Source organism: Nomascus leucogenys, chromosome 10, assembly GCF_006542625.1.
Source record: "Nomascus leucogenys isolate Asia chromosome 10, Asia_NLE_v1, whole genome shotgun sequence".
In the NCBI taxonomy this organism is placed as follows: domain Eukaryota; kingdom Metazoa; phylum Chordata; class Mammalia; order Primates; family Hylobatidae; genus Nomascus; species Nomascus leucogenys.
Window position 1 is genome coordinate 58,225,435 of NC_044390.1, and position 27,465 is coordinate 58,252,899.

A 27,465-nucleotide genomic window follows, 5' to 3' on the forward strand; every position below is an offset into this window, starting at 1 on the left:
CTGAGGTGGGAGAATCTCTTGAGCTCAGGAGGTCGAGGTTATAGTGAACTATGACTGCACCACTGCTGGAGTGAGACACCCTCTCAATTAACAATAAATAAATTAAAAAAAGTTTAAAAAATAAAAAAATAAAAATGGAGATTCAGGTGATGGCCGTGTAGTCATTTTTTATAGACAATAATAATAATGAGTATTAACTTTATGTGTCTGCATTTGAGGAAGGTTACCTTCCATTTGTCAAGCTCTCAGGAAGTCACTGTAGGGATCAGGAGATATGGGGTCTTGGCCCTTTTCTGAGGAAAGGAATGGAGTACAAGGGGCAGCACCTTCCAGCCAGTTTTCTATCCACAGGGTGAGGTGGAAGGAAGGAAACTGAGTGGGGCTGCAGGTGGAAAGATTTGGGGGAGAGTTTCAAAAGGCCTTTGGAGGGGACTCCAACCAAAGGAAAATGAGGGATGTCCTAGACTATTTCCAGGATCTCTAAAAGCAGCAAAGCCTAGGTTAAAATCTCCATTTTGCCTTTTATGACCTTGGCAAATGACCTTCCAATAGTCCCGTGTCTCCTTGAGGATCTTATGAGTTGATGCAGATGCCTAGCCCCTTAGCATGGTGCCTACCTAGCACATAGCAAGTGCTCAATAAATACTAAGTCTGGAGAACAGGCGTTATTAAGGAGGGACATGCTGCATGACAGAGGATGGGCTGAGCGTCCTCCCACCCCCTTGTACAACGGACAAACATATAGGAGAGGCCAAAGGGCAGCCCTGCCCTCCCGAGCCACGGGTGACCGATAATCCAAACCAGGTTTTCCCTCTGTCTTTGCATGACCGGAGTGAATGAGCTGCAGCCAGGACCAGTCGACCTGGCTGCGCGTCTGCAATGTCCCAAGCGAAATCAAGACCTGGATTTTGTGGCCACAGAGCCCAGGGGGTCCAGATCCGGGTAACCCGGCATTGGAGGGTAAGCCCCTGGAGGGCTTTTAAGCACCACGCGAAGAAGACCTCGAACCCAGCCCCATCCGCTAGCGCCCCCAAACATTCTAGGGACGAAGAAAGGGTCAAACTGGAGCGGCGGAAGTTCGGGTCTTTGGCGTCAGTGTAAACAGACGCCACCTCCAACCTCAGCTGCAGAGCTGTTCGGCCAAGTGGATTCCGCTTCTCCCGCACAGGATTAATAGCTGACACTGCAGATAGGGCATTCTAACTCAGGATGCTGTCTATATATAAGATCCCAGGGCGTGGTGGCTCACGCCTGTAATTCCAGCACTTTGGGAGGCCGAGGCGGTTGGATCACCTGAGGTCAGAAGTTCAAGACCAGCCTGGCCAACATGGCAAAACCCACTCTCTCCTAAAAATACAAAACTAGCCGGGCATGTTGGCGTGCGCCTGTAATCCCAGCTACTACGGAGGCTGAGGCAGGAAAATCTCTTAAACCCGGGAGGTGGAAGTTGCAGTGAGCCGAGATTGCGCCACTGCACTCCAGCCTGGGCAACAGAGCGAGACTCCGTTTCAAAAAAAAAAAAAAAAAAAAAAGCCTAGCTGCACACAGGGGAACCTCGGGCGCTCAGCAGTGATGCGACAGTTCCTAAGAGGATGCACCAACATATGTGGGTGTATCCAGGCAGCGAAGTGGTTAATCCCGCCAGAAGGGAAGCGGTGGGGACAGGACTCCGACAGGGGTCGCCGGACCCAGAGCACGCCTGGGGTTGAGTGGGTGGGTGGGTGAGTGGAAGCATTCTGCGTTGGGGGCGGTGTCTCGAGCGGGAGTCTAAAGTCCCGCGTGGCGCTGAGCCAATGAGAGTTGACGCCGGCCCGGAGGGCGGGGACACACCGTGCAGGCCCCGCCTCTTTCCTCCCTTTTCTCAGAAACCCGACGGCGCGGACCCAACCTGGCTGCTGCAGTACTTGCTCTAACTTTGCCGCAGCTGCCTCCCTTTGCCCGGAACCCACTCTCCTAACCCACCCCTGAGAGGGGGAGAGAATGTGGGGAGCACTTCAGAGAGACCTAGGGTCCGGAGATCGGGCGATCTGGGCTCTGAAAGCAAATTAGTTTTCTAACTCATGTCTGGCTCCGGCGTTACCCACACGCCTGGAAGGTCCTTCCTGCAGTCTGATAACCATTTTTCCTGCTGCACTGACCGATCAGCTCCCCTTGGTCTTCAACCTCGGGAATGATGGACTAGGGGAGTCTAGAAATGGACGAAGCCCTAGGTGAGGGCTTGAATCCTCTTTTCTCAAGATTCAGGCTGCGGATGGAACCTGAGTCTGGGCCCATTCTTGGCTTTATCTAAACTCCAGATTACCAAGCCTGGGGCTGAGCACCAAGGAGGCTCAGAAGGGCCAGACCCCAGGCAGGGCCTTGGGGCACAGATATCATCACCTTCCCCTCTGGGATGTTTGGGACCGGACCTCCGTATTAACCCTGAACTTCCGTACTAACCCCTCAGAAACGCAGCTGAAGACGAGCAGAGGACGCTTCTCGGCTACAGAATCCCTCCCCACCTTGGAGGTAGGAACTCCTGACAACTGAGTTTGTCCCCGCCTTCCCCACACTCCACAGCGATCCTCAGTGTCCCACTCTGTGCAGTGGACGCACGCCTCCTGCGCCTGCGCAGCCTCGAGACCAGCATCTTCTAAGGCTGCAAGGAGCTAAAAATCGCTCCCGCCCACCCACAAGCTGGGCTGGACTTGAGGATCGCGGTGGGGGGGCGGATGTTGTAGTGGAGGAGGTGGAATGAAGAGTGAGAAAGCTGTCTAGGTGCCTGTCCAATTAGGGCAGTAGGAAGAATCCTGGTGGCCAGGCAGGTGCGTGGGGGACGCAGGGCGTCCTATGCCTCCGGAGGGGGCTCCTAGGGTGGTGAGGGGCGAGGTTGCCTTACAAACATGTTTACGCCTCCAGCGGCGCCGATGGCCCCGAGGGGCATGAGCCCTAAGGCAATAACTTTGCTCTGCGCCCCCTCACCCCCAGCCTGGCGAGGCGCCAGGGCGATGACTTCGGCCCCAGCCCCATCCCCCTAGGGCGGGCCAGGCGCCCCTCAGGCGATCCTCGAGGGAGAGCGCTAGGCTGCACCCCTCCGGCAGCTCCCCAGATCGCCGGGCGGCGCCTGAGGGGCGGGGTCCCCAGCGCGGCGGGACGCGCGGCCACAGCGTTCCCCGCGGTTAGCGTCCCGAGCCCATGGGTGGGGGCGTCCCGGCCGACCCTGGTGCAAGTTCTCCCGCCTCCTGCCCGGCCCCGCCCCAGGGCGCCGACCCCTTCCTCTCCACCCGGGGCCCAGGCAGCCGCGTACCTGCAGCCTCCGGCGGCGGATGAGGCCCGAATCGTCCATGGCGGCAGCGGCGGCGACTTCGGCCCGGGGAGGGAGGAGGGAGGTAGCGGCGGCGGGAGGAGGGAGGAGGGAGGGAGTGAGAAGCCGCGGGGACCGCGGCGGCGGCGGCGGCGGCGGCTGGGGGGGGGGGGCGGGGGCGGAGCGAAGTGGGGCGGGCCCGGCGCCGTCACTGCGTCTGGGCGCCCGAGCCCAGGCTCAGCCACCGCTGCCCGCGCTGGGGGAGGAAAGGGGCGGGCGGGGGGGCGGAGCCTCCTGGTGCCCCCATGGGAGCCAAGCTGCCGAGAGACCCCTATAAAAAGAGACACCCAAGGGGAGAGATATCCTCAGGGGTAGAACCCCCAGTCAAGAAACTCCCCAAAGGAAGCCTTCTCCCTGAGATACATTCCCTCTACATTCATCCCCCAGAGACTCCCTTGGTGAGACACATTCCCAGGGGGAGATAGTTTCCACAGGGACGCCCTGTCCAATGGAGAAGTCCCCCAACCCTGAAAATCATTCCTAATAGATATGGTCCCTGAGAGGTGACTTTCCTCTCAAAAGCCATCCCCCTCCCCACGGAAGAGGCATTCCCCAAAGAGAAAGATCCCAGGAGTAACAATTCCCGTGGAGCGGATACCCCCAATCAGAGACCCCTAAAAGCCATATCCTCTGTTGGAAACTGTCCCCACCCACGAGACCTCTACAGTCCCAGGAGAGATGTCATGCTTACAGAGAAACATTTTCACGGAGGAGACCCGTCTTCACAGGAGATGCAACCTCAGAAAAACATGTGCATACATATTACGCGCCCCCCACAACCTGCCCCGCAATCAAAGCCTCCTCAGGGAACCCTGCAGCCCCTCTAGCGACCCCTCCCTCACAGTCAGGATTAAGGAACCAGGCCAGGCCGTCTGTATTTATAGGAGCGATTAGCTGGTAGTTGGAGAGGGGGCAGTTAAAGCCCTTTTCAACTCCCTCGCCGCTCCTCCATGTTCACACAGGTGAGGCCAAACCCGCCATGCTTCCCGAAGTTGGAGAGGAGAGTGTCCGAGCCCTCCGAACTCCAAGTCTTGGCACTGGGGGACAGAAGGGCTTCCCAAGGGGTGGTGGCCAGTATCTGGCCCCAAGGTCCTGGAGGGAGCGGTCGCTGGGTAAGAGCGACCCCTGCTGGACGACGGGAGCGACGGCGAGGCTGGGTCCGGGTTTTCCCCAGGAGCTTGTCGCCTCAAGTCCGCTCCTTTGCCTGGGTTATCTCTGTTTGTCTATATGTTTGTTGGCACGTTTGTGTCGCCGTCTTGCTGAGTCCCTTGCTGGCACATCTCTCCGTCCATGGCCCGGACTCCGCCCCTGGCGACCTATCTCACGATGGAGACCGCGGGAGCTCTCCTTGGTGCTGGTCTCGCGCGCTCCTGTCCGCGGTGCTGAAATCCAAGCGCAGGGTCGGGGGCTGAGATAAGGAAAGGAGAAAGGGTGCGGAGGCTCTGGCGTGAGGCATGGCCCAGAGGCTGAACAGATCTGACCCACAAGCATCCTGGACCACCTCAAGATGGACCAGGGGAAAGCTAGTTCCAGCAGGTCTTGCTTACTGAGGCCTCCAGCACATCACTGGGTGTACACAGAGGGACCCAAAGACGGTATCTATTGATTTGTTCACTTACCACATATTGAGCACCTACTGTGTGCAACGTAGTGTTTTGGGATCTGGGAGGGAATACAGCAATAAAAGAGAGAAAAAGCCTCTCTTGTCCTGAGATGAGAGGCACACAAACACTCACAGTCAGTGAGAGGCACACAAACACAAACACTCATATTTAGCAAACACAGACACACAAACATGTATTCGAACATACTCTGCAAACTTATACTCCACAAACACAGACCCACACATTCTGCAAATTAACACACATACAAACACATACTCAGCAAATGCAGACACACGCAAACATCCACAAATACAGACACACACAAACTCACATCTGCAGCCATACAAACACATACTTAGGAAACCCAGACATACACACAGTCATCCAATACAAATACACACAAACAACACATATAAACACTCAACCAATGGAAGCACAGTCACATAGTTCCAAAACCAAGGGATGTCCAGTTGCACACAAATTATCATCTAAAACAGACAAATTATTATCCCAACACAACACATAGACACACACACCCATACCCTCTGCAGGGATGTTTTTCTCATCTGATTCTCCCCCTAGAATGTCAGCTCTATGAAAGTTGAGATTTTTGTGTCTTTTATTTTGAGGTTTTTTTGTTTGTTTGTTTTTGAGACAGTCTCACTCTGTTGCCCAGGCTGGAGTGCAGTGGAACAATCTTGATTCACTACAACCTCTGCTTCCCAGGTTCAAACTATTTTCATGCCTCAGCCTCCTGAATAGCTGAGATTACAAGCATGTGCCACCATGCCCAGCTAATTTTTTTTTATTATTTTTAGTAGAGATGGGGTTTCACCATGTTGGCCAGCCTGGTTTCAAACTCTTGGGCTCAAACGATCCTTCTACTTCAGCTTCCCAATGTGCTGGGATTACAGGTGTGAACCACCATGGGTGGCTGAAATTTTCATGTCTTGTTCACTACTGCATCCCCAGAATCTAGCACACAGTAGGTGCTCAATAAATGTTTGTTGAATGAATGGATGAGTTAAGGGAGTGTTCACAAGCAACACACATTCACAGAAACTTCAGAAGGACATATAATGTGTGCACACAAACACATCCTGCTCAGCACATGACATTTCTTTGTTCATTCAGGGTCAACATTCATGGTCAAAAACCTTTATCCACTGACTTCCAACATTTTTGCAGGGACACTAACCCAATGCTACATTTCCCCTTCTCACATTTATTAAGATCCTGTTTTATTCAACTGCACACACATGGCTTCGGACACACAATCCTCCCCCAGATTCTGAACGTATACACACACACACACACACACAACCACTCCAGCAAGAAACACACATAAACATAACCTCATACAACAAACACACACACACATACATGCTCAACACACACCCACACAAACAAAAGACACAGGTGCCTGGGAACACACACAGGCTGTAGGCCACACAAACACACCTTACACACACACACACACTCCCCACATATATAGATAGAGCTTAAGCCACAAGCTCAACATAAAAACAAACGCAAGGATATATACACACCAGCCCCAAGTCGGCCAGCCTTTGGTCAGCTGGAGTGTGGGAGGGACGGTGGGAGGTCCCGCCCCTGCACTAAGCCACGCCCCTTTCAGCAGCCAGTTTCCTGGACTGGATCCTGAGGTGTCTTAGCAGCCTCTAGACCCCAATCCAGCCAACAGGTGAGGCGCTGAACGCGGGGAGGCGGGAAGGGGATAGTCTTGTCTCCACAGACCGCTAGCTGTCCCTGCCTCGGGGCTTTGGGCCCCAGTGACAGAACCTGAGCCCTCCCACACCATGCTTGGTCCCAAAGGCCCAGCTCTGGGTGGCCCCTAAGCCGATTGTGGGCCGAGAGAAGGTGACCCAGAGAAGGGCCAGCAGGGAGTGAGAGAGGGAGGAGGGAGGCCGTATAGAAGAGAGGGAGGAATTACTGAACAGGAGAGGGGGATTGGAAGAGCTAGGGAGGTCCCCTTCGTTCTGAGAAAAGAAGGGGTCTCTTGAGGACTAAAAAGGTGGGAGATCCTGCAGGATGGGGGGAGGGCCACTGTAGTCTAAGCTTCGTGGGGGTGGCACTGAAGGGACAGAGAGGACATGGTTCTGATGGGAGGGGGGCTCCTAGGTCGGAGGCAGGCCCTGATGGTCTCCTGGGATTTGAACGTCCTTGGCCACTGCCCCAGCCTCCTCCTCAGCTGCACTTTCCCTACTCTGCCTGGCACTGCTTCTTGGATATGCATTGGGTGGGTGCCATCCTAAGCTCACAGAAAGGGGTGGCTGAACCCCACCCTATGCCTGCCAGCTCTTATCTCAGGTGGACATGGACTGCAGGGTCCACATGCGACCCATCGGCCTGACCTGGGTCCTGCAACTGACCCTGGCATGGATCCTGCTAGAAGCCTGTGGAGGGAGCCGCCCACTCCAAGCCAGGTCCCAGCGACACCATGGGCTGGCAGCTGATCTGGGCAAAGGCAAGCTGCACCTGGCAGGTGAGGACCCCAGACCCTGCCTCACCACCAACACCCAGAAACCCACACCTAGCCTGCTATGGCAATGTTAGAATTTCCTTATGAGAGGGGCCTAGCATGGCCACCAAGGTGGGAGGCAGGGATAGTGCTGAAGAATGGTGGATAAGAATTAGACTGCCTGGGTTCAAAACCCAACTCTGCCACTTTGTAGCTGTGTGATCCTGAGGAAGTCATTTAACCTCTCTGGGTCTCACATGGACCCCCAAAAAGAGAGAATAACAAACATACCTCGCAGAGCTGTTGTTAACATTAAGCATATAAACATATGAGCATATGAGCAGGGCTTGGTGGCTCACGCCTATAATCCCAGCACTTTGGGAGGCTGCGGTGGGCAGATCATTTGAGGTCAAGAGTTTGAGACCAGCCTGGCCAGCATGGTGAAACCCCTGTCTCTACTAACAATACAAAAATTAGCGGCCGGGCGCGGTGGCTCACGCTTGTAATCCCAGCACTTTGGGAGGCCGAGGCGGGCAGATCACGAGGTCAGGAGATCGAGACCACGGTGAAACCCCGTCTCTACTAAAAAAAATACAAAAAATTAGCCAGGCGTGGTGGCGGGCGCCTGTAGTCCCAGCTACTGGGAGAGGCTGAGGCAGGAGAATGGCGTGAACCCGGGAGGCGGAGCTTGCAGTGAGCCGAGATCGCGCCACTGCACTCCAGCCTGGGTGACAGAGCAAGACTCCATCTCATAAAAAAAAAAAATTAGCTAGACGAGGTGGCATGCACCTGAAATCCCAGCTACTTGGGAGGCTTAGGCACGAGAATTGTTTGAACCTGGGAGGTGGAGGTTGCAGTGAGCCAAGATCGTGCCACTGCATTCCAGCCTGGGCGACAGAGCGAGACCCTGTCTCAAAAAAAGAAAAAAAAGGTAAAGGATTAAGTATATGTGTCACTACCAGGCACATGACAAATAAGTTCATTATTATAAACAAGAAATGATTATTACTACTTGAAGCTGCATTTGCATTCCAAAAGAAAGGTCTTAAGTTATGGGTTTGTGAGGATTGATGTAATTGGGGTCTCCCTTGTCCAGGGGATCCCACGGCCTCAGTTCCCAAACCTTACCTGAATATCCAAGACCCTGGCTCACAGCGTTCCCCTTTGCCAGGACCTTGTTGTCCCTCAGAGATGGACACAACAGAGACATTGGGCCTTGGGAACCATCCAGAACGCTGTGGAGTGCCGAGCCCCGAGTGAGTACAGCATCCTCCACCGTTTTCTCGCATACTTTGCCCATTGCCCAAGAACTCCCTCGGGTCCTGACCCATCCGACCCTATCTCTCCCGATGTCCAGGTGCGAATCCTTCCTGGAACACCTCCAACGTGCCCTTCGCAGTCGCTTCCGCCTGCGGCTATTGGGGGTACGCCAGGCACAGCCGCTCTGCGAGGAGCTCTGCCAGGCCTGGTAGGAGATGAGGGGGCAAGGGGCGTGGGTTGTGACTTGGGCGAGGGAGAGGGCGGAGCCTGCAGTTTGCTTGGCCTTCTGTGTAAAGGGGAGTGGCCTCCAACAGGGCCAAGGTTTAAGAGATGCAGCTTAATGTTTAGAGCCCAGGTAGAAAGGGGCGAGGCATGAGAAGCCTCCAGCTTTTAAGATACCTGCCATATGGCGATGTGGCTTTTCACAGTCCTGCGATTTCTTTTCTTTCTTTCTTTTTTTTTTTTTTTTTTTTTTTTTGAGACAGAGTCTCACTCTGTCACCTAGGCTGGAGTGCAGTGGCACAATCTTGGCTCATTGCAACCTCCACTTCCTGGGTTCAAGCGATTCTCCTGCCTCAGCCTCCTGAGTAGCTGGGGTTACAGGTGCACACCACCAAGCCCGGCTAATTTTTGTATTTTTAGTAGAGACGAGGTTTCACTATGTTGGTCAGGCTGGTCTCAAACTCCTAACCTCGTGATCCTCCTGCCTTGGCCTCCCAAAATGCTGGAATTACAGGCGTGAGCCACCGCGTCCGGCCTTTTTTTCTTTTTTTTTGAGATGGAGTTTTGCTCTTGTCGCCCAGGCTGGAGTGCAACGACATGATCTCAGCTCACTGCAACCTCAGCCTCCTAGGTTCAAGCGATTCTCCCGCCTCAGCATCCCTAGTAGCTGAGATTACATGCTTCCGCCACCACGCCCGGCTAAGTTTTGTATTTTTAGTAGAGACGGTGTTTCACCACGCTGGCCAAGCTGGTCTCAAACTTCTGACCTCAGGTGATCCGCCTGCCTTGGCCTCCCAAAGTGCTGGGATTACAGGGGTGAGCCACCATGCCCAGCCAGGCCCTGAGATTTCTTAAGGAGTGAATCCTATTGATTGAAAAGATAAGGTAAAAGGGTGGGCACCTGTAATCTCAGTCATTTGAGAGGTCAAAGCAGGAGGATTGGTTGAGGCCAGGAGTTCAAGATCAGCCTGGGCAACATGGCAAGACCCAGTCTCAACAAAAAATTTAAAAATTAATTAGACATGGGCCGGACACAGTGGCTCACGCTTGTAATCCCAGCACTTTGGGAGGCCAAGGTGGGCAGATCCCCTGAGGTCAGGAGTTTGAGACAAGCTTGGCCAACATGGCAAAACACTGTCTCTACTAAAAACACAAAAATGAGCCAGGCGTGGTGATGGGCGCCTGTAATCCCAGCTACTCGGGAGGCTGAGGCAGGGGAATTGTTTGAACCTCGGAGGCAGAGGTTGCAGGGAGCAGAGATTGGGCCACTGAACTCCAGCCTGGGTAACAGAGCAGGACTCCATCTCAAAAAAAAAAAAAAAAATTAATCGGACATGATGGTGCGCACCTATAGTCCCAGGTACTTGAGACACTGAGGTGGAAGGATTGCTCCACCCTGGGAGGTCAAAGCTGCCATAAGCCATGCTTGCGCCACTGCACCACAGCTTGAGTCACAGAGCAAGACTCTGTCTCAAAAATAAATAAAAGGAAAATGAAAGAGTGAGAAAATATGAGGGACTGGCCTGTAACTAATGGTCAGAGGTCTGTAGGGACAAGGCCAGTTGTGACGTGGCCCAGAGTATGGAAAGATCTGATAGAATATGGGGCCAGGTGAAATCTGGAGAGATGGGGTTAGCAGGGGAGTGGTTCTAAGAGGCGGGGCCTGGATCCAAGGTGGGGGCATATAATGAAAACAGTCTAGAAGAGCCAGAATCCCGCTGGAATGTACTACAAAGGCTTTACCCACCTCTCCACTCGCCATCTCCAGGTTTGCCAACTGCGAAGATGATATCACCTGCGGCCCGACTTGGCTCCCACTCTCAGAAAAAAGGGGCTGTAAGCCCAGCTGCCTTACCTACGGACAGGTGAGCGTGGGGCAGAAGGTGAAGGGAAGAGACTGAGATCCTCCCCACCAAGTTCTTTATTTATTTATTTTTTTCTGAGATGGAGTTTCATTCTTGTCGCCCAGGCTGGAGTGCAGTGGCGCGATCTCAGCTCGATGCAACCTCCGCCTCCGGGGTTCGAGTGATTCTCCTGCCTCAGCCTCCGGAATAGCTGGGATTTCAGGCGCATGCCACCACACCCAGCTAATTTTTGTATTTTTAGTAGAGTCAGCGTTTCACCATGTTGACCAGGCTGGTTTCGAACTCCTGACCTCAGGTGATCCGCCCGCCTCGGCCTCCCAAAGTGTTGGGATTACAGTTGTGAGCCACCACCCCCGGCCCCCACCAAGTTATTTCTTACCGTGTCTAGACCCCAGAGACCGGATTGGCACTCACCAGGTCCCTGCTCCCACCCTTCCCTAGCCCAACCTCCTACTGGGTTGTGCCCTTTGACTCCAAAAGCTAAGTCCAGATTTGCCCTTCCCAAGAAACCATTCCTGCTCTGGGTCCATCCACAGTTTACCCTAGAGGACCCAGAAGCCCAGTCACCCTCTACAAAACCCCACCCTTGATACAGACCTCTCTGCGTGCCTCCCCCCGCCCCCACTGCCCCAACCCTGATTCATCCCGCTAGGGCCCAGTAAGAACATTCACCCTCCCCAAGGACCTGCCCCACCTCTGGTCCCACACATAGATAGACTCCCAGGCCGCACGCTCCGGCTCTGACCCCAATCCCTAAGGAATTTACACATTTTTCCATTCCCGAGGCCACGCCCCTGGGAGAAAGACATGTCTCTGGACTCCGCCCACTAGGGCCTTAACTCCACTTTTTCCTAGACCTTCGCAGACGGGACGGACCTTTGTCGCTCGGCTCTGGGCCACGCCCTACCGGTGGCCGCTCCTGGAGCCCGTCACTGCTTCAACATCTCCATCTCCGCGCTACCTCGTCCCAGACCAGGACGACGGGCCCGGGAAGCTCCCTCCTGGCGTTCCCGCAGCCCTCGCACCTCCAACTTGGACGCTGCGGGCAGCGGGAGTGGCAGTGGAAGCGGCAGCGGCCCCTAGCGGACGCGTGGCCCGGAGTTGGGAGAGCGTCCCTTCCCCCAGCCCCGCCCCTCAGGACACCCAGAACCCCACCCCTCGTCCTCTGGGCCTTCTGTAATAGTTTTGAGATGTCCGTCCCTCCTCCCTGGAGCGCCAGAGGCCCACCCCTCTCCAGGTTATCCCAGAAATGACCCAACTCTCTCACTTTTCCCTCTCCCCTTTGAATAAAGTCGCCAGCTAGAGCACGTGACGTGTGTGGCTGCTTCTTGGGGAAATAAGTGGGAAGGAGAATTGCCAGAAAGTAACAGATGTCTCACGTCTAATCCTCAGATCCTAGAAGTAGTGACTGATTCATACTAGAGTGTAAATGATGGATAGCCTGTGCCCTAGAGCAGTCAACATAACTGGCAACACCCAGGTGTTGGAAATGGAGAGGGGGTCAGAACAGGGGCTGACAAGGGCAGGAGGGGTTCCTTCCCACTGTATGCCACCATGGCTGCCAAGAAGCTGCCTAACTTGTATAGGCCTCAAGACACACTTCAAGGCCAGGTGCAGAGGCTCATGTCTGTAATCCCAGCAATTTGAGAGGCCGAGGTGGTTGGATTGCTTGAGCCCAGGAATTCAAGACCAGGCTTGGCAATACAGTGAGAACCTGTCTCTACAAAAAAAGAAAGAAAGAAAAGAAAACGAAAAAAGAAAGAAAGAAAAAAGAAAAAGAAAAAAATTTTTTTTTTTTTTTGAGACGGAGTCTCGCTCTGTCACCCAGGCTGGAGTGCAGTGGCGCGATCTCGGCTCACTGCAAGCTCCGCCTCGCGAGTTGACGCCATTCTCCTGCCTCAGCCTCTCCAAGTAGCTGGGACTACAGGCGCCCGCCACCACGCCCGGCTAATTTTTTTTTGTATTTTTAGTAGAGACGGGGTTTCACCGTGGTCTCGATCTCCTAACCTCATGATCCGCCCGCCTCGGCCTCCCAAAGTGCTGGGATTACAAGCGTGAGCCACCGCGCCCGGCCCTGAAAAAGAAAATTTTTAATTGGCCCAGTGTAGTGATGCGTGCCTGTATTCCTACCTGCTCAGCAGGCTGAGGCAGGAGGATCGCTTGAGCTCAGTTCAGGGCTGCAGTGAGCCACGATCACACCACTGTACTCTAGCCTGGGTGACACAGTGAGAGCCTCTCTGAAAAAAAAAAAAATAATAAGACATGCAGACACAGAATACCAAGCTGGCCCTGGTAGTATGTGCCGTACTCCCAACTACTTGGGAGGCTGAGGTAAGATCACTCGATCCAGAACATCGAGGCTACAGTAAGCTATAATCCTGCCACTGCACTCCAGCCTGGGCAAAAGCCAGACCCCAGCTTTTTATTTATTTTTTTTTTTTTGAGACGGAATTTCACTCTTGTTGCCCAGGTTGGAGTGCAATGGCAGGATCCCAGCTCACTACAACCTCCACCTCCTGGGTTCCAGTGATTCTCCTGCCTCAGCCTCCCTAGTAGCTGGGATTACAGGCACCTGCCACCAAGCCCAGCTAATTTTTTGTATTTTTAGTAGAGACGGGGTTTCATCATGTTGGCCAGGCTTGTCTCAAAATCTTGACTTCAGGGGATCCACCCACCTCAGACTCCCAAAGTGCTAAGATTACATACGTGAGCCACCATGCCTGGCCTTTTTTTTTTTTTTTTTGAGACAGAGTCTAGCTTTGTCTCCCAGGCTGAAGTGTAGTGGTGCAATCTTGGCTTACTGCAACCGCAGCCTCCTGGGTTCAAGTGATTCTGGTGCCTCAGCCTCCACAGTAGCTGGGATTGCAGGCACACACCACCACATCTGGATAATAATTTTTGTATTTTTAGTAGAGATGGGGTTTCGCCATGTTGGCCAGGCTGGTCTCGAATTCCTGACCTCAGGTGATCCACCCGCCTCGGCCTCCCAAAGTGCTGGGATTACAGGCATGGGCCACCACGCCTGGCTCATGAGTCACCATGCCTGTCCAAGACCCCATATTATATATATACAGACTACAGAGTTTGGTGGGAATGACCCTGTGTAGCGTCCACCTGTGTTCACAACCCAGCTCTACCACTTACTTATGCTGTAACTTCGGTTTCACACATTGCCCAGATTGAGCCTCAGTTTCTTCATCTTTAAAATGGGAATGTGGGCCGGGCGCGGTGGCTCACGCCTGTAATCCCAGCACTTTGGGAGGCCGAGGCGGGCGGATCACGAGGCCAGGAGATTGAGACCATCCTGGCTAACACGGTGAAACCCCGTCCCTACTAAAAACACAAAAAATTAGCCAGGCATGGTGGCAGGCTCCTGTAGTCCCAGCTACTCGGGAGGCTGAGGCAGGAGAATGGCATAAACCTGGGAGGCAGAGGTTTTAGTCAGCTGCGATCACACTACTGGACTCCAGCCTGGGCGACAAAGTGAGACTCCATCTCAGAAAAAAAAAAAAAAAGAAAAAAAAGTCATTATCGGCTGAGTGCGGTGGCTCATGCCTGTAAGCCCAGCACATTGGGAGGCTGAGGCGGGCAGATCACCTGAGGTCAGGGGTTCAAGACCAGCCTCGCCAACATGGTGAAACCCTGTCTCTAATAAAAATACAAAATTAGCCGGGCATGGTGGTGCGCACCTGTAATCCCAGCTACTCAGGAGGCTGAGGCTGGAGAATCACCTGAACCCAGGAGGCAGAGGTTGCAGTGAGCCCAGATCATGCCACTGCACCCCAACCTGGGTAACAGCCAGACTTTTTTTTTTTTTTTTTGGAGACGGAGTCTCGCTCTGTCCCCCAGGCTGGAGTGCAGTGGCGCGATCTCGGCTCACTGCAAGCTCCGCCTCCTGGGTTCATGCCATTCTCCTGCCTCAGCCTCTCCGAGTAGCTGGGACTACAGGCGCCCGCCACCACGCCCGGCTAATTTTTTGTATTTTTTTTTTTTTTAGTAGAGACGGGGTTTCACCGTGGTCTCGATCCCTTGACCTCGTGATCCACCCGCCTCGGCCTCCCAAAGTGCTGGGATTACAAGCGTGAGCCACCGCGCCCAGCCGTAACAGCCAGACTTCATCTCAAAAAAAAAAAAAAAAAAAAAAATCCCGGCACTTTAGAAGGCTGAGGCAGGTGGATCACGAGGTCAGGAGTTCGAGACCAGCCTGACCAACATGGTGAAACTCCATCTATACTAAAAATACAGAAAATTAGCTGGGTGTGGTGGCGCATGCCTGTAATCCCAGCTACTCAGGAGGCTGAGGCAGGATAATTGCTTGAACCCAGGAAGCAGAGGTTTCAGTGAGCCGAGATCACGCCATTACACTCCAGCCTGGGCAACAAAGCGAGACTCCATCTCAAAAAAAAAAAAAAAAAAAAAGTCACTATCTTTCATGGTTCTGGGGTTTGACTTGGTTCAGCTTGGCAGTTCTTCCTGAAGATCTGTCATGTACTTGCAGACACAGTGGCTGAGGCTGGAATCACGTTGAAGTCTTCCTCGCTCACATATCTGGTAGTTGGTGTTGGCTGTTGCCTTGAACTTCTGCTGGGGCTGAGGGCCAGAATATCTGCACATGGCCTCTCTGTGGCTTGGGCTTCCTCTCAACATGGCAGCTACGGTCTAAGGGAAATACCCCAAAAGAGCAAGCCAGGTGGGATTTGTTTCAGTTCTGATGACTTAACCTTGGAACTCACACAGTGTGACATCTCTCACTTTCTATTCACCACAGTGAGTCACTGAAGCCAGTTCATATTTCAAGGAGAGGCATCATAGACTCCACCTCCAATGGGAGGGATGTCAAATAAAATGCTTAGAAAGTGTGGCACACAATTATCACTCAATGAATGTAGACACTGTCTATTATGATTCTTTCTTCTGGACGATGTTACGTACTGGGTTATTGATGTTATACACTGTATTATTGTGACAAGGAGGAGGAACAAGCATTCAAGGAAGAAAAGTAAAGCAAGTCTTTAAAGGATCTCCAGTCAGATAATCAAGCCATGGAGGACATTCCAAGTGAAAGGCCTGGAGATTTCATGTTCTGGGAACTATGAGCTGACCAGGAAGCCTGGGATAGACCATGGGAGATGGGATCTGGTCCTGGAAGACATTGGATGCCAGGCAGAGGCACTTGAACCTGAGGATAGAGTGTGATGTACCAGGAGCTGTGGCTCACACCTGTAATTCTAGCACTTTAGGAGGCTGAGGCAGATGAATTCTTTGAGGTCAGGAGTTCCAGACCAGCCTGGGCAACATGGCGAAACCCCATCTCTACTAAAAATTAAAAAAAATTGCCGGGCATGGTGGCACACACCTGTAGTCCCAGCTACTTGGGAGGCTGAAGGTGGGAGGGTTGCTTGAGCCGGGAGGTGGAGGTTGCAGTGAGCCGTCATTGCAGTGCTGCCCTCCAGCTGGGGCAACAGAGGGAGACTGTGCCTCAAAAAAAAAAAAGAGAGAGAGAAACGGGAGGGTGTGATGCAAGGTTTGGCAGTTCATGGCTACAGTCTCAGCTACTTGGGAGGCAGGGGTGACTGTATTGCTTCAGGCCAGGAGGACGGGAACTGCATGGGCACCATAGCCAGACCTCATCTCCAAAATAAAAAAAAAAAAAGTTAGGCTGGACAAAATTAGGCAGGACAGCTCACACCTGTAATCCCAGCACTTTGGAAGGCTGATGCCGGAGAACTGCTTGAAGTCAGGAGTTCAAAATCAGCCTGGGCAACATAGTAAGACCTCATCTCTACCAAAAAAACAAAAAAAATTAGCAAGTTGCAATGGTTTCTGCTTGTAGTCCCACATACTCAGGACCTCATTTAGAAAAGGAAATGTGAGAGTCATAGGTTTTTTGTTTGTTTTTGTTTTTTGAGACGGAGTCTCGCTCTTGTCACCCAGGCTGGAGTGCAGTGTGGCACGATCTCGGCTCACTGCAACCTCTGCCTCCCAGGTTCAAGCTATTCTCCTGCCTCAGCCTCCAGACTAGCTGGGATTACAGGAGCCTGCCACTATGCCTGGTTAATTTTTGTACTTTTAGTAGAGACGGGGTTTCACCATGTTGGCCAGGCTGGGCAACAAAGCAAGACTCTGTCTCAAAAAAGAGAGCAGGGCGGGTGCAGTGGCCCACGCCTGTAATCCCAAGAACTTTGGGAGGCTGAGATGGGAGGATCGCTTGAGCTCAGGAATTTGAGAGACCAATCTGGGCAACAGGGCGATCCTGTCTCTACCAAATTTTTTTTAATTTTTTTTTTTTTTTTGAGGCTCAGTCTCGCACTGTCACTCAGGCTGGAGTGCAGTGGCGCTATCTCAGCTCACTACAAGATCCGCCTCCCAGGTTCACGCCATTCTTCTGCCTCAGCCTCCAGAGTAGCTGGGACTACAGGCGCCCGCCACCATGCCCGGATAATTTTTTTGTATTAGTAGAGACGGGGTTTCACCGTGTTAGCCAGGATGGTCTCGATCTCCTGACCTGGTGATCCGCCCACCTCAGCCTCCCAAAGTGCTGGGATTACAGGTGTGAGCCACCAGGCCCAGCGGTTTTAATTGGCTGTGTGTGGTGGCATACCTGTAGTTCCACTTACTCACAGGGCTGAGGTGGGAGGACCCTGTGAGCCCAGGCATTCGAAGCTTCAATGAGCCAAGATCACATGACAACACTTTGGCCTGGGTGACAGAGACCCTGTCTCAGAAAACAAAAACAGACTGGGCGCAGTGGCTTACACTTATAATCCCAGAACATTGGGAGACCGAGGCAGGCGGGTCACTTGAGGTCAGGAGTTTCAGACCAGCCTGGCCAACATGGTGAAACCCTGTCACTACTAAAAATACAAAAACTGGTCAGGTGCGGTGGCTCACGCTTGTAATCCCAGCACTTTGGGAGGCCGAGGCGGGCGGATCACGAGGTCAGGAGATCGAGACCACGGTGAAACCCCGTCTCTACTAAAAATACAAAAAAATTAGCCAGGCATGGTGGTGGGCGCCTGTAGTCCCAGCTACTCGGAGAGGCTGAGGCAGGAGAATGGCGTGAACCCGGGAGGCGGAGCTTGCAGTGAGCCGAGATCGCGGCACTGCACTCCAGCCTGGGTGACAGAGCGAGACTCTGTCTCAAAAAAAATAAAAAAATAAAAATAAAAATAAAAAAATAAAAATATGAAAACTAGCTGGGCATGGTGTAGTCCCAGCTGTTCGGGAGGCTGAGGTGGGAGAATTGCTTGAACCTGGGAAGGGGGGGGTTGCAGTGACCTAAGACTGTGCCACTGCACTCCGGCCTGGGTGACAGAACGAGACTCTGTCTCAAAACAAAACAAAACCAACAAAAACAGAACCAAAAGGAGAACATTTGAGAAGCTTCCATCCCAACCTGCCCCAAATCACTGGTGGGCTTATCTGTGCCTTCTAGGTCCTTCTGGAAAGAATACAGCTTGTACCAAGCATTAATGCGCAGATACGCTTCTTTTTTTTGAGACATAGTCGTGCTCTGTCGCCCGTGCTGGAGCCTACCGCAACCTCCAAAAAGCTGGGACTGCAGCCACACGCCACCCTGCCCGCCAAGATTTTTGTTTGGCTCGTGACCTTTCTTTATTTTTTCTTATCTTCCCCCATGCAGCCCAGCCAATTCTTTTTATTTTCTTTTTTCTTTTTTTTGAGACGGAGTTTCGCTCTTGTTACCCTATGTTGTCCAGACGGGTCAAGATCCTCCTGACTCAGCCTTCCAAAGCACTAGGATTACATGTATGAGCCCCTGCACCCAGCCACATCATGTATTTTACATATCAGAATAAATCAGCCAGGTATGGTGGCTCACACCTTGAGAGGCCACAGCGGGCAGATCACTGAACCCAGGACTACAAGACCAGCCTGGGCAACATGATGAAACCTCATCTCTACAAAAAATACAAAAATTAGTTGGGCATCGTGGCATGTGCCTGGAATCTGAGCTACTCAGGTTAAGGTGGGAGAATCGCTTGAACCCAGGAGGCGGAGGTTGCACTGAGCTGAGATCGCACCACTGCACTCCAGCCTGGGTGACGGAGTGAAATTCTGTCTCAAAAAATTTTTTAAATACAAATAGGCAATGCATGGTGGCACATGCCTGTAATCCCAGCACTTTGGGAGGCTGAAGCAGGCGGATCACAAGGTCAGAAGATTGAGACCATCATGGCTAACATTGTGAAACGCTGTTTCTACTAAAAATACAAAAAATTAGCCAGGCCTGGTGGCATGCACCTGTAGTCCCAGCTACTCGGGAGGCTGAAGCAGGAGAATCATTTGAACCTGGGAGGCAGAAGTTACAGTGAGCTAAGACTGCGCCAATGCACTCCAGCCTGGGTGACAGAGCGAGACTCCGTCTCAAGAAAGAAAATTTAAAAATTTTTAAAAATTAAAAATATAACTAAAAAAAGGTTGGTGCAGTGGTTCATGCCTGTAATCCCAGCACTTCGGGAGGCTAAGGCAGACAGATCACCTGAGGTCAGGAGGTAGAGAACAGCCTGACCAACATATAGTGAAACCTTGTCTCTACTAAAAAATACAAAAATTAGGCCAGGCACAGTGGCTCACACCTATAATCCCAGCACTTTGAGAGGCCAAGGCGGGCAGATTGCCTGAGGTCAGCAGTTTAAGACCAGTCTGGCCAATATGGTGAAACTCTGTCTCTACTAAAAATACAAAAATTAGCTGAGTGTGGTAGCGCATGCCTATAGTCACAGCTACGTGGGAGGCTGAGGCAGGAGAATAGCTTGAACCCGGGAGGCAGAGGTTGCAGTGAGCCAAGATCGCATCACTGCACTCCAGCCTGGTGACAAAGTGAGACTCCGTCTCAAAAAAAAAAAGAAACAAAAGAAAAGAAAATTAGCCGGGTGTGGTGGCATGCACCTGTAATCCCAGCTACTTGGGGGGCTGAGGCAGGGGAATTGCTTGAACCAGGGAGGTGGAGGTTGCAGTGAGCTGAGATCGTGCCATGGTACTCCAGCCTTGGAAACAGGAGACTGTCTCAAAAAAAAAAAAAAAAAAAATTAGTTGGGCATGGCACACACCTATAGTCCCAGCTACTTGGGAAACTGAGGCAGGAGAATCGCTTGAACCTGGAAGGCAGAGGTTGCAGTGAGCTGAGATTGCCCCATTCTACTCCAGCCTGGGTGACAGAGTGAGACTTCGTCTCTCAAAAAAATAAAATAAAATAAATAAAATTAAAAAATGAAAAAAATCAAACCAAATAAAATCAATCAACCAACACCCATTCTGTTTAAGGTTCCAAAAGGAAGTAGCTGGACACAGCTGCAGAGCACACTCCCACCTCGCTTCTGTCCCAAAAGTACATCCCCTACGTGTGGTTCTCCTTAAACAATTTTAATGTCTGGGTTGGGGAGGCAGGTAGAGCGCGCAGAGGCAGCTGCTAGAGGCTGGTTGCTGACTCTAGGCCGCGTTCCAGGAAATATCGGTGGGAAGAACGGGGACGGGCTTGGGACCCTTCATTGAGGAAGTAGGATGTGATCTTCCTGAGTCCCTCCTGATCCTCGGGTGCTGAGTCCTCCCTGTGGGAGAGAGGTGATGACAGTGACCACTTCCACGGGGAGCAGCCCTCTCTGGCAGGGCTGAACGCTGTGCTCCCTCGTTCCTTCCCTATAGCACCCCCAGGACATCCATGACACCCACCATATAACATCTTCTGCCTCTTTCTCCAGGATGGTCTGGGCCGTGCGCCAGCTGAACCGGACAAACTGGGGGAAGCCGAACACAGGCTCCACGTGCTCCTTCAACCACGCTTTTGTCTTGGGATCTGGGGTAGGGTGGGCAATGGTGACAGTCCAAGTTGCACCATAACATTCAAGATCCTTGCCACTCTTTTTTTTTTCCTTTGAGATGGAGTCTCACTCTGTCGCCAGGCTGGAGTGCAGTGGCGCGATCTCGGCTCACTGCAACCTCCACCTCCCGGATTCAAGTGATTCTCCTGCCTCAGCCTCCCAAGTAGCTGGGACTACAGCCACCCACCACCACACCCGGCTAATTTTTGTATTTTTAGTAGAGATGGGGTTTCACCATATTGGACAGGCAGGCTGGTCTCAAACTCCTGACCTCAGGTGATCCACCCACCTCAGCCTCCCAAAGTGCTAGGATTACAGGTGTGAACACCATGCCTAGCCTTTTTATTTTTTTGAGATAGGGTCTCACTCTATTACCCAGGCTGGAGTGCAGTGACAGTATCACAGCTCAATGCAACCTCTGCCTCCCAGGCTAAAGCCATCCTCCCACCTCAGCCTCCCAAGTAGCTGAGACTACAGGTGCGCACCACTACACCTGGCTAATTTTTGTATTTTTTGTAGAGATGGGGTTTTGCCATATTGCCCAGGCTGGTCGTGAATTCCTGAGTTCACATGATCTATCTGCCTCTGTCTCTTAAAATGCTAGGATTACAGGCATGAACCACCTGGCCCGGCCTGTCATTAAACATTATTATTATTATTATTTTGAGATGGAGTTTTGCTCATTTCCCAGGCTGGAGTGCAATTATGCGATCTCGGCTCACTGCAACCTCCACCTCCCAGGTTCAAGCAATTCTCCTGCCTCAGCCTCCCGAGTCGCTGGGATTATGGGCGTGTGCCACCACGTCCAGCTAATTTTGTATTTTTAGTAGAGATGGGGTTTCACCACGTTAGTCAGGCTGGTCTAGAACTCCTGACCTCAAAGGATCCACCCGCCTCAGCCTCCCAAAGTCCTGGGATTACAGGTGTGAGCCACCACGCCTGGCTAACATTTTTTTTTTGACACAAGATCTCACCTTGTCACCAAGGCTGGAGTGCAGTGGCATAATCATAGCTCACTGCAGCCTCCAACTCCTGGGTCCTCAAGCAACCCACCCACCTTAGCCTCCTCCTCCAGAGTAGCTGGGACTACAGGTGGGCACCACTATAACTGGCTCATTTTTTAAATTTTTGATAGGGATGGGGGTCTCGCTATGTTGCCCAGGCTGGCCTTGAACTCAAGGACTCAAGCGGTTCTCCTACCTCAGCTTCCCAAAGTGCTGGGATTACAGGCATGAGCCACTACACCTGGTCCCCTTCCCCTTAACAAAGGGACAAATGCCCACCTTGGGTCTCAGTCCATCACTGGGGCTCCAGAAAGACAGCAAAGTGGGAAGCGGGGAAGAGAGCAGCAATCCTATGGCCTGGAATCCAGATCCATCACTCACTGGCTGTGTGGCCATGAACAAATGGCACCACTGTCTAACACTTGGCCTCTTTCACTGTGGAGTAGGGTGACCAGAACAATTTAGAAAACTTCCAGCCAGGCACAGTAGTTCACACCTGTAATCCTAGCTATTTGGGAGTCCAAGGCAGGAGGATCACTTAAGCCCACGAGTTCAAGACCAGGCTGGGCAACATAGGGAGACCCCCATCTCTTTAAAAAAAGAAGAAAAAAAGAGCCAGGGGTGGTGGCTCATGGCTGTAATCCCAGCACTTTGAAAGACCAAGGTGGGAGGACTGCCTGACTCCAGGAGTTTGAGACCAGCCTGGGCAACATGACAAGACCCCACCTCTATAAAAACAAAAAATAGGCCGGGCACGGTGGCACACGCCTGTGATCTCAGCACTTTGGGAGGCTGAGCTGGGCAGATCACCTGAGGTCAGGAGATCAAGATTAGCCTGACCAACATGGAGAAACCTTGTCTCTACTAAAAATACAAAATTAGCTGGGTGTGGTGGCACATGCCTGTAATCCCAGCTACTCGCGAGGCTGAGGCAGGAGAATCGCTTGAAGCCGGGAGGTGGAGGTTGCGGTGAGCCGAGATCGCACCATTGCACTCCAGCCTGGGGACAAGAGCGAAACTCCATCTCAAAAAATAAACAAAAATTATAAATACAAACAAAAAGTAAGCAAAATAAAATTACAAATGACAGAAAGGAAAAAAAGAAAACCTCAGAAGTGTGCTCAGCCCTGGCCATTTCAACATTAGTACCATGGTCACGTGTCTGCTCACCATTGGGGTAGCCTGAGCCATAATCAGTATCCAAGTCCTGCAGTTTCTCCACGAACTGCCATTTCTTCACGGCCTGGTCCCGGGCCACCTGTGTGCAAGACATGCACCTGGAATCTCCCTCCTTCCCTTTGGTGGCCATGCCTGGCCCCTATATAGTGGGATGGTGGAAGCCAGCTGTGGCTAGTAGGGTACTGACCTTGGCACAGATGCTGGCAGCACTAACCACTGGGTAGAGGGCATCTGCTTTGGCCTTGACTGTCACCTCAATCCCGGGAAAACTTTGCTGCAGCCACGCCTGGTATGTCTCTGGCATCCCTACGGTGTCCACGAATACCTGCCACGGCAACAGATACATATCAATTGAACAAACAACTGTACCAATGCTCTGTCCTCACAGCCCTGGCATGTTCTTCCTGCTACCCAGAATCCTCTTCTCACAGCACATCCCCAGGCTGGATCAATCATGGATTTCAACTCAAACATCTCCTCCTAGGCCAGGCAAAGTTGTTCAGGCCTGTGATCCCAGCAGTTTGGGAGGCTGAGGCGGGACGACTGCTTGAGCCTGGGAGTTTGAGACCAGGCTTGGCAACACAGTGAGACCTCATCTTTATAAAAACATAAAATAAATACAATAAAATAAAACAAAGAAAAAAATCACCTCCTGAAGAGGCTTCCTCTGATCACGCTGCTTTTACTCTACACTTATTTGGCACCTACTGCATGCCACATACTGTTCTAGGAACTGAGGTGGCAGAAAACACTAGAAAAAAATTGGTAGAGTGCATTAGCACAAGCCTGTAATCCCAACACTTTAGGAAGCCAAAGTGGGAGGATTGCTTGAGGGCAGGTGGTTGAGACCAACTTGGGCAACATATGGAGACCCTGTTTCTACAAAAAATAAAAAGTTAGCTAGGTGTAGTGGTGAATAAAGGCTTGAAGGAGGTGAGGAAGTAAACTGTGCAGAGATCTGGGGAAGAGGGCTCTAGGTGTGAGAATAGCCAGTACAGAGGCCCTGAGCTGGGACCAGGTTCATGATACTGGACTCATGCATGGGGGCCTTTGGCTGCAGCACCGAAGAAAGGGTCCAAGAGCTGCTGGGGGAAAGTGGTATCTCTGCAGCAGTACTGTTTTCAGAAACAACCTTTATTTTTTGTTTACCAGTTGACCATCTTTCTGCCCAGGCTAGGCCCTGAACCCCCACGGGCAGAGCCCTTGTCTGTCTACACCAGTTACTGCATCACCAGCTCTGCATTTGGGCCTGGTCCTCAGGTCCCTCCTCAGCAAGGTCTACCTTGCTATAATTCCTTTCTTTCTTCTTCTTTTTGTAGAGATGGAGTCTCGCTATGTTGCCCAGGCTGGTCCGGAACTCCTGGCCTCAACTGATTTGTTCACCTCAGCTTCCCAAAGTGCTGGGATTACAGGTGTGAGCCACCAAACCCAGCATACAATTCCTATGTCGAGGTTATTTTGCCTTGTTATTCTCTCAAAACGGTCCGTTCTTTCATTGAGAGCATTCGAGGCAATGCTGATTTATGTTTTTCTCTGGTAATTTAATGTAATTCTCCCCCACTCGACTGTGAATTTTCCTGATTTAATTTCCACTGTGATCGGAAAACTAAATGTCAAGATGTGCATTTCAAAAAGACTACCTTCTGTTGCTGCATGGGGAACAGATTGGAGGGGATAGGAGGGTGAGGGACGAGAGACGACACTCAGCAGGTGTCCAGGGAGTGGGGGGTGTCCTGGGCTAGGACAGAGGTAGCAGATAGACACATGTGGGATTTGTTCTAGAGACTGAGCCTTTAGGATGAGGGAGAGATTAGATGGAGATGGGACTAGGGGCTACACTGTGGTCCTCAGTGTGGCACACATTTAGGGCAGAAACAGGAGCACAAAATCAACAGTAGCAATGAATATGCCTGAGGCACTCCAGACGTATGTGATGCTGAATCTGCCCACTGCACATTTTTGCCCACATTTATTTATTTTTATTTTTATTTTTCGCTCTGTCCCCCGGGCTGGAGTGCAATGGTGCGATCTCAGCTCACTGCAACCTCTGCCTCCCGAGTTCGAGCAATTCTCCCACCTTGGCCTCCCCAATAGGTGGGATTACAGGCACCCGCCACCATGCTGGGCTCATTTTCTGTATTTTCGGTAGAGACGGGGTTTCACCATTGTTGGCCAGGATGGTCTTCAACTCCTGACCTCAGGTGATCTGCCCGCCTCAGCCTCCCAAAGCGCTGGGATTACAGCTGTGAGCCACCGCGCCTGGTCTCTCATTTTTAGTTTATTTTTATTTATTTATTTTTTTGAGACAGGGTCTTGCTCTGTTGCCCAGGTTGGAGTACAAGGGCACAATCTTGGCTCACTGCAACTTCTGCCTCCTGGGTTCAAGTGATTCTCCTGCCTCAGCCTCCTGAGTAGCTAGGATTACAGGCGCCTGCCACCACGTCCAGCTAATTTTTGTATTTTTAGTAGAGACGGGGTTTCACCATGTTGGTCAGGCTGGTCTCGAACTCTTGACCTCTTGTGATCTACCCGCCGCTGCCTCCCAAAGTGCTGCGATTATAGGCATGAGCCACTGCGCCCTGCCTCCATTTTTGAGTTGGGGGTCTTCCTTTGTCACCCAGGATGGAGTGCTGTGGCATGATCATGGCTCACTGAAGTCTCGAACTCCTGTTTTGTCCCCATTTTATCCTGAGATGACCAAATGGGGACAACTTACAGTTAACTCACCTGGGTGACGTTCACGCCCTGGTCCAATGCATATTGTATAAGCCCAGTGGCTGTATCATGTGACAGGGAGTTCAGGTTGTATTTGACCCTGTGGTGGGGAACAGAGCCCAGTTAACCTCATTCGAGGAACAAAGCCTGGTCAGCCCATGCTGGCTGCCCCTCTCCCACAGCCCCTCCCGGGGACCCCTCACCGCCCAAGCATGCTGGTAGAGATGAGGTTTGGCGACAGCACATCCAGCGCCCAGCCGACAAAGTCCCTGTCCTCCATTTTCGCAAACAGCCTTTCCCGCTCGCTCTCCAATAGGGTCTTTGAGTCTGGGAGGAGGTTTGGAAGAGAAGGGGAACAGCTGGTTCTCCCAGTTCCTGCCCTCCCCTTTCAGTTCTCACCTGCCCCTGCGCATACCCAGGAATCCCTTCCCCAGACGCACACCTCGGGCTCACCTGCCACTTTCAGCGCCTCCAGATCTGCCAAGCGGGACAGGGGACAATAACAGATGGCGTAGACCATGGGGCCTGCGGAGGAGAGGTGTCAGTTTTCTGGCAGCCGGGGTCCAATCACTGAGCCCGTGAAAGTTGCCATTCATCCCTGATCTATCATCACTGCTTCTTTAGGTGCCATCACCACGACCACATCCCCTCCCCTGGTGCGGTGCAATCCCGACTCCCGTTTCCCGCACATCCCCCGTACCACGCCCCTCCCCTCCCTGGCCCTAGGGGCGCACCCAGCACGGGGCCCCTGCCCGCCTCATCGACGCCCAGGACGCAAGGCTCCTTGCGGCACACCGCGGGCACAGGCGAACTGAGGCGACAGCGGCCCGTATTGTCTCTCTCCAGCTCGCTGAGATCCATGCCGCCTCGGCCGCCGCCACCAGCTGCAAGAACTGATACCGCAGGAGCCCGTCTCGGCGCGCGTTTTCCGCGGGCCTCGCAGCGGCGCCTGTTTCCGGCCAATCCACGGGCAGAACACGCCCCTGACGCTCCCGCCGCCGTAGGCGCTTTCGCAGCCGACGCCGACGTCGCTGCCGTGCGCCCTCCTGGGAATTGTAGTCCCGAAGGGCTATGGCCGAACACTCAGCTTGGGGAATTCGGTGGACAGGGTCACTTTGCAAGCTCTGCTTCACGGTCTCTGGGGCCCCGCCTGCGTTGGCCGGTGGGAAGAGGGGGAAATAAGAGGGAAACTGAGACGCAGCTTCGGACCCAGCCTAATGGGGAACTAGAGGGTCAAATATCACCCCACTCCCAGGACACGGGTCCCGCATCACTGGGTCCCCAACGTCCGCTTGGATTCAGGCCCTGTACTTGCGGTCTCTGCTTCTGTACACATTCTAAGTCCCCTGGACCAGGTAGCCCCGCTTCCACTAAACTCAGGCTTTTGGATTTGGAGTCCCCAAACTCCCTCTCTTGGTTGCTCCCTTTGGCCCACCTCCACTCCCTGCAAGATCTGTGCTTCCTAACCTCTGTCTCATTCAGGCCAAGCCTTCCCCACCCCCGTTGGAGATCACAGACTTCAGTGGACTCCTGCTCAGGGTCTCTGTCCACTATAGAAGCTCATTCCACCCAACTTAGAATGAATGTCCCCACCCCCACCCCTCGACCCCCCCCCTTTTTTTTTTGAGACAGTGTCTCGCTCTGACGCCCAGGCTGGACTGCAATGGCGCCATCTCGGCTCACTGCAAGCTCTGTCTCCCGGGTTCACGCCATTCTCCTGCCTCAGCCTCCCGAGTAGCTGGGACTACAGGCGCCCGCCACCACACTCGGCTAATTTTTTGTACTTTTTAGTAGAGATGGGGTTTCACCGTGTTAGCCACGTTGGTCTCGATTTCCTGACCTTGTGATCCGCCCGCCTCGGCCTCCCAAAGTGCTGAGATTACAGGCGTGAGCCACCGCGCCGGGCCTTTTTTTTTTTTTTTTAGACAGGGGCTCTCTCTGTTGCCCAGGCT

At 52.6% G+C, this 27,465-nt stretch overlaps 3 protein-coding genes across 14 annotated transcripts in view; 1 reads left to right on the plus strand and 2 right to left on the minus strand.

Moving 5' to 3' along the window:
* Positions 1-3,362, minus strand: part of MAST1 (microtubule associated serine/threonine kinase 1) — a 42,300-nt gene extending 38,938 nt beyond the window's left edge. Inside the window, exon 1 of one of the 2 annotated variants that reach the window (XM_030820695.1) lies at positions 3,287-3,362. In XM_030820695.1, coding sequence (XP_030676555.1) covers positions 3,287-3,325 — 39 coding nt within the window. In that variant the 5' untranslated portion in view covers positions 3,326-3,362. The remainder of the gene's footprint in view (positions 1-3,286) is intronic. The other variant, XM_030820694.1, reaches the window with a different exon arrangement.
* Positions 1,864-12,088, plus strand: RTBDN (retbindin). Of its 11 annotated transcripts, XM_030820698.1 has the most exons (8): positions 2,683-2,804; positions 3,275-3,368; positions 4,306-4,455; positions 7,267-7,453; positions 8,526-8,685; positions 8,787-8,897; positions 10,680-10,776; positions 11,632-12,088. In XM_030820698.1, exons 2-8 carry the CDS (start codon positions 3,306-3,308, stop codon positions 11,857-11,859), a joined length of 996 nt encoding a protein of 331 aa, XP_030676558.1. In that variant the 5' UTR covers positions 2,683-2,804; positions 3,275-3,305; the 3' UTR covers positions 11,860-12,088. The 11 variants fall into 11 exon arrangements, with proteins under 11 accessions (XP_030676569.1, XP_030676563.1, XP_030676560.1 ...); XM_030820709.1 differs by lacking the exons at positions 2,683-2,804; positions 3,275-3,368; positions 4,306-4,455 and adding exons at positions 1,864-2,210; positions 2,447-2,508 and having other exon boundaries at positions 8,601-8,685; positions 10,881-12,088; XM_030820703.1 differs by lacking the exons at positions 2,683-2,804; positions 3,275-3,368; positions 4,306-4,455 and adding exons at positions 1,864-2,210; positions 2,447-2,508 and having other exon boundaries at positions 8,601-8,685.
* A 7,939-nt stretch (positions 12,089-20,027) lies between these two features.
* RNASEH2A (ribonuclease H2 subunit A) lies at positions 20,028-26,486 on the minus strand. Its single transcript, XM_003275590.2, has 8 exons — positions 26,248-26,486; positions 25,967-26,038; positions 25,717-25,840; positions 25,526-25,613; positions 22,986-23,123; positions 22,790-22,877; positions 20,467-20,590; positions 20,028-20,345 (listed from the first exon to the last, which is right to left on the minus strand). The coding sequence occupies exons 1-8, from the start codon at positions 26,372-26,374 to the stop codon at positions 20,207-20,209; spliced, it is 900 nt and encodes a 299-aa protein (XP_003275638.1). The 5' UTR covers positions 26,375-26,486; the 3' UTR covers positions 20,028-20,206.
* Between the last annotated feature and the right edge of the window lie 979 nt (positions 26,487-27,465).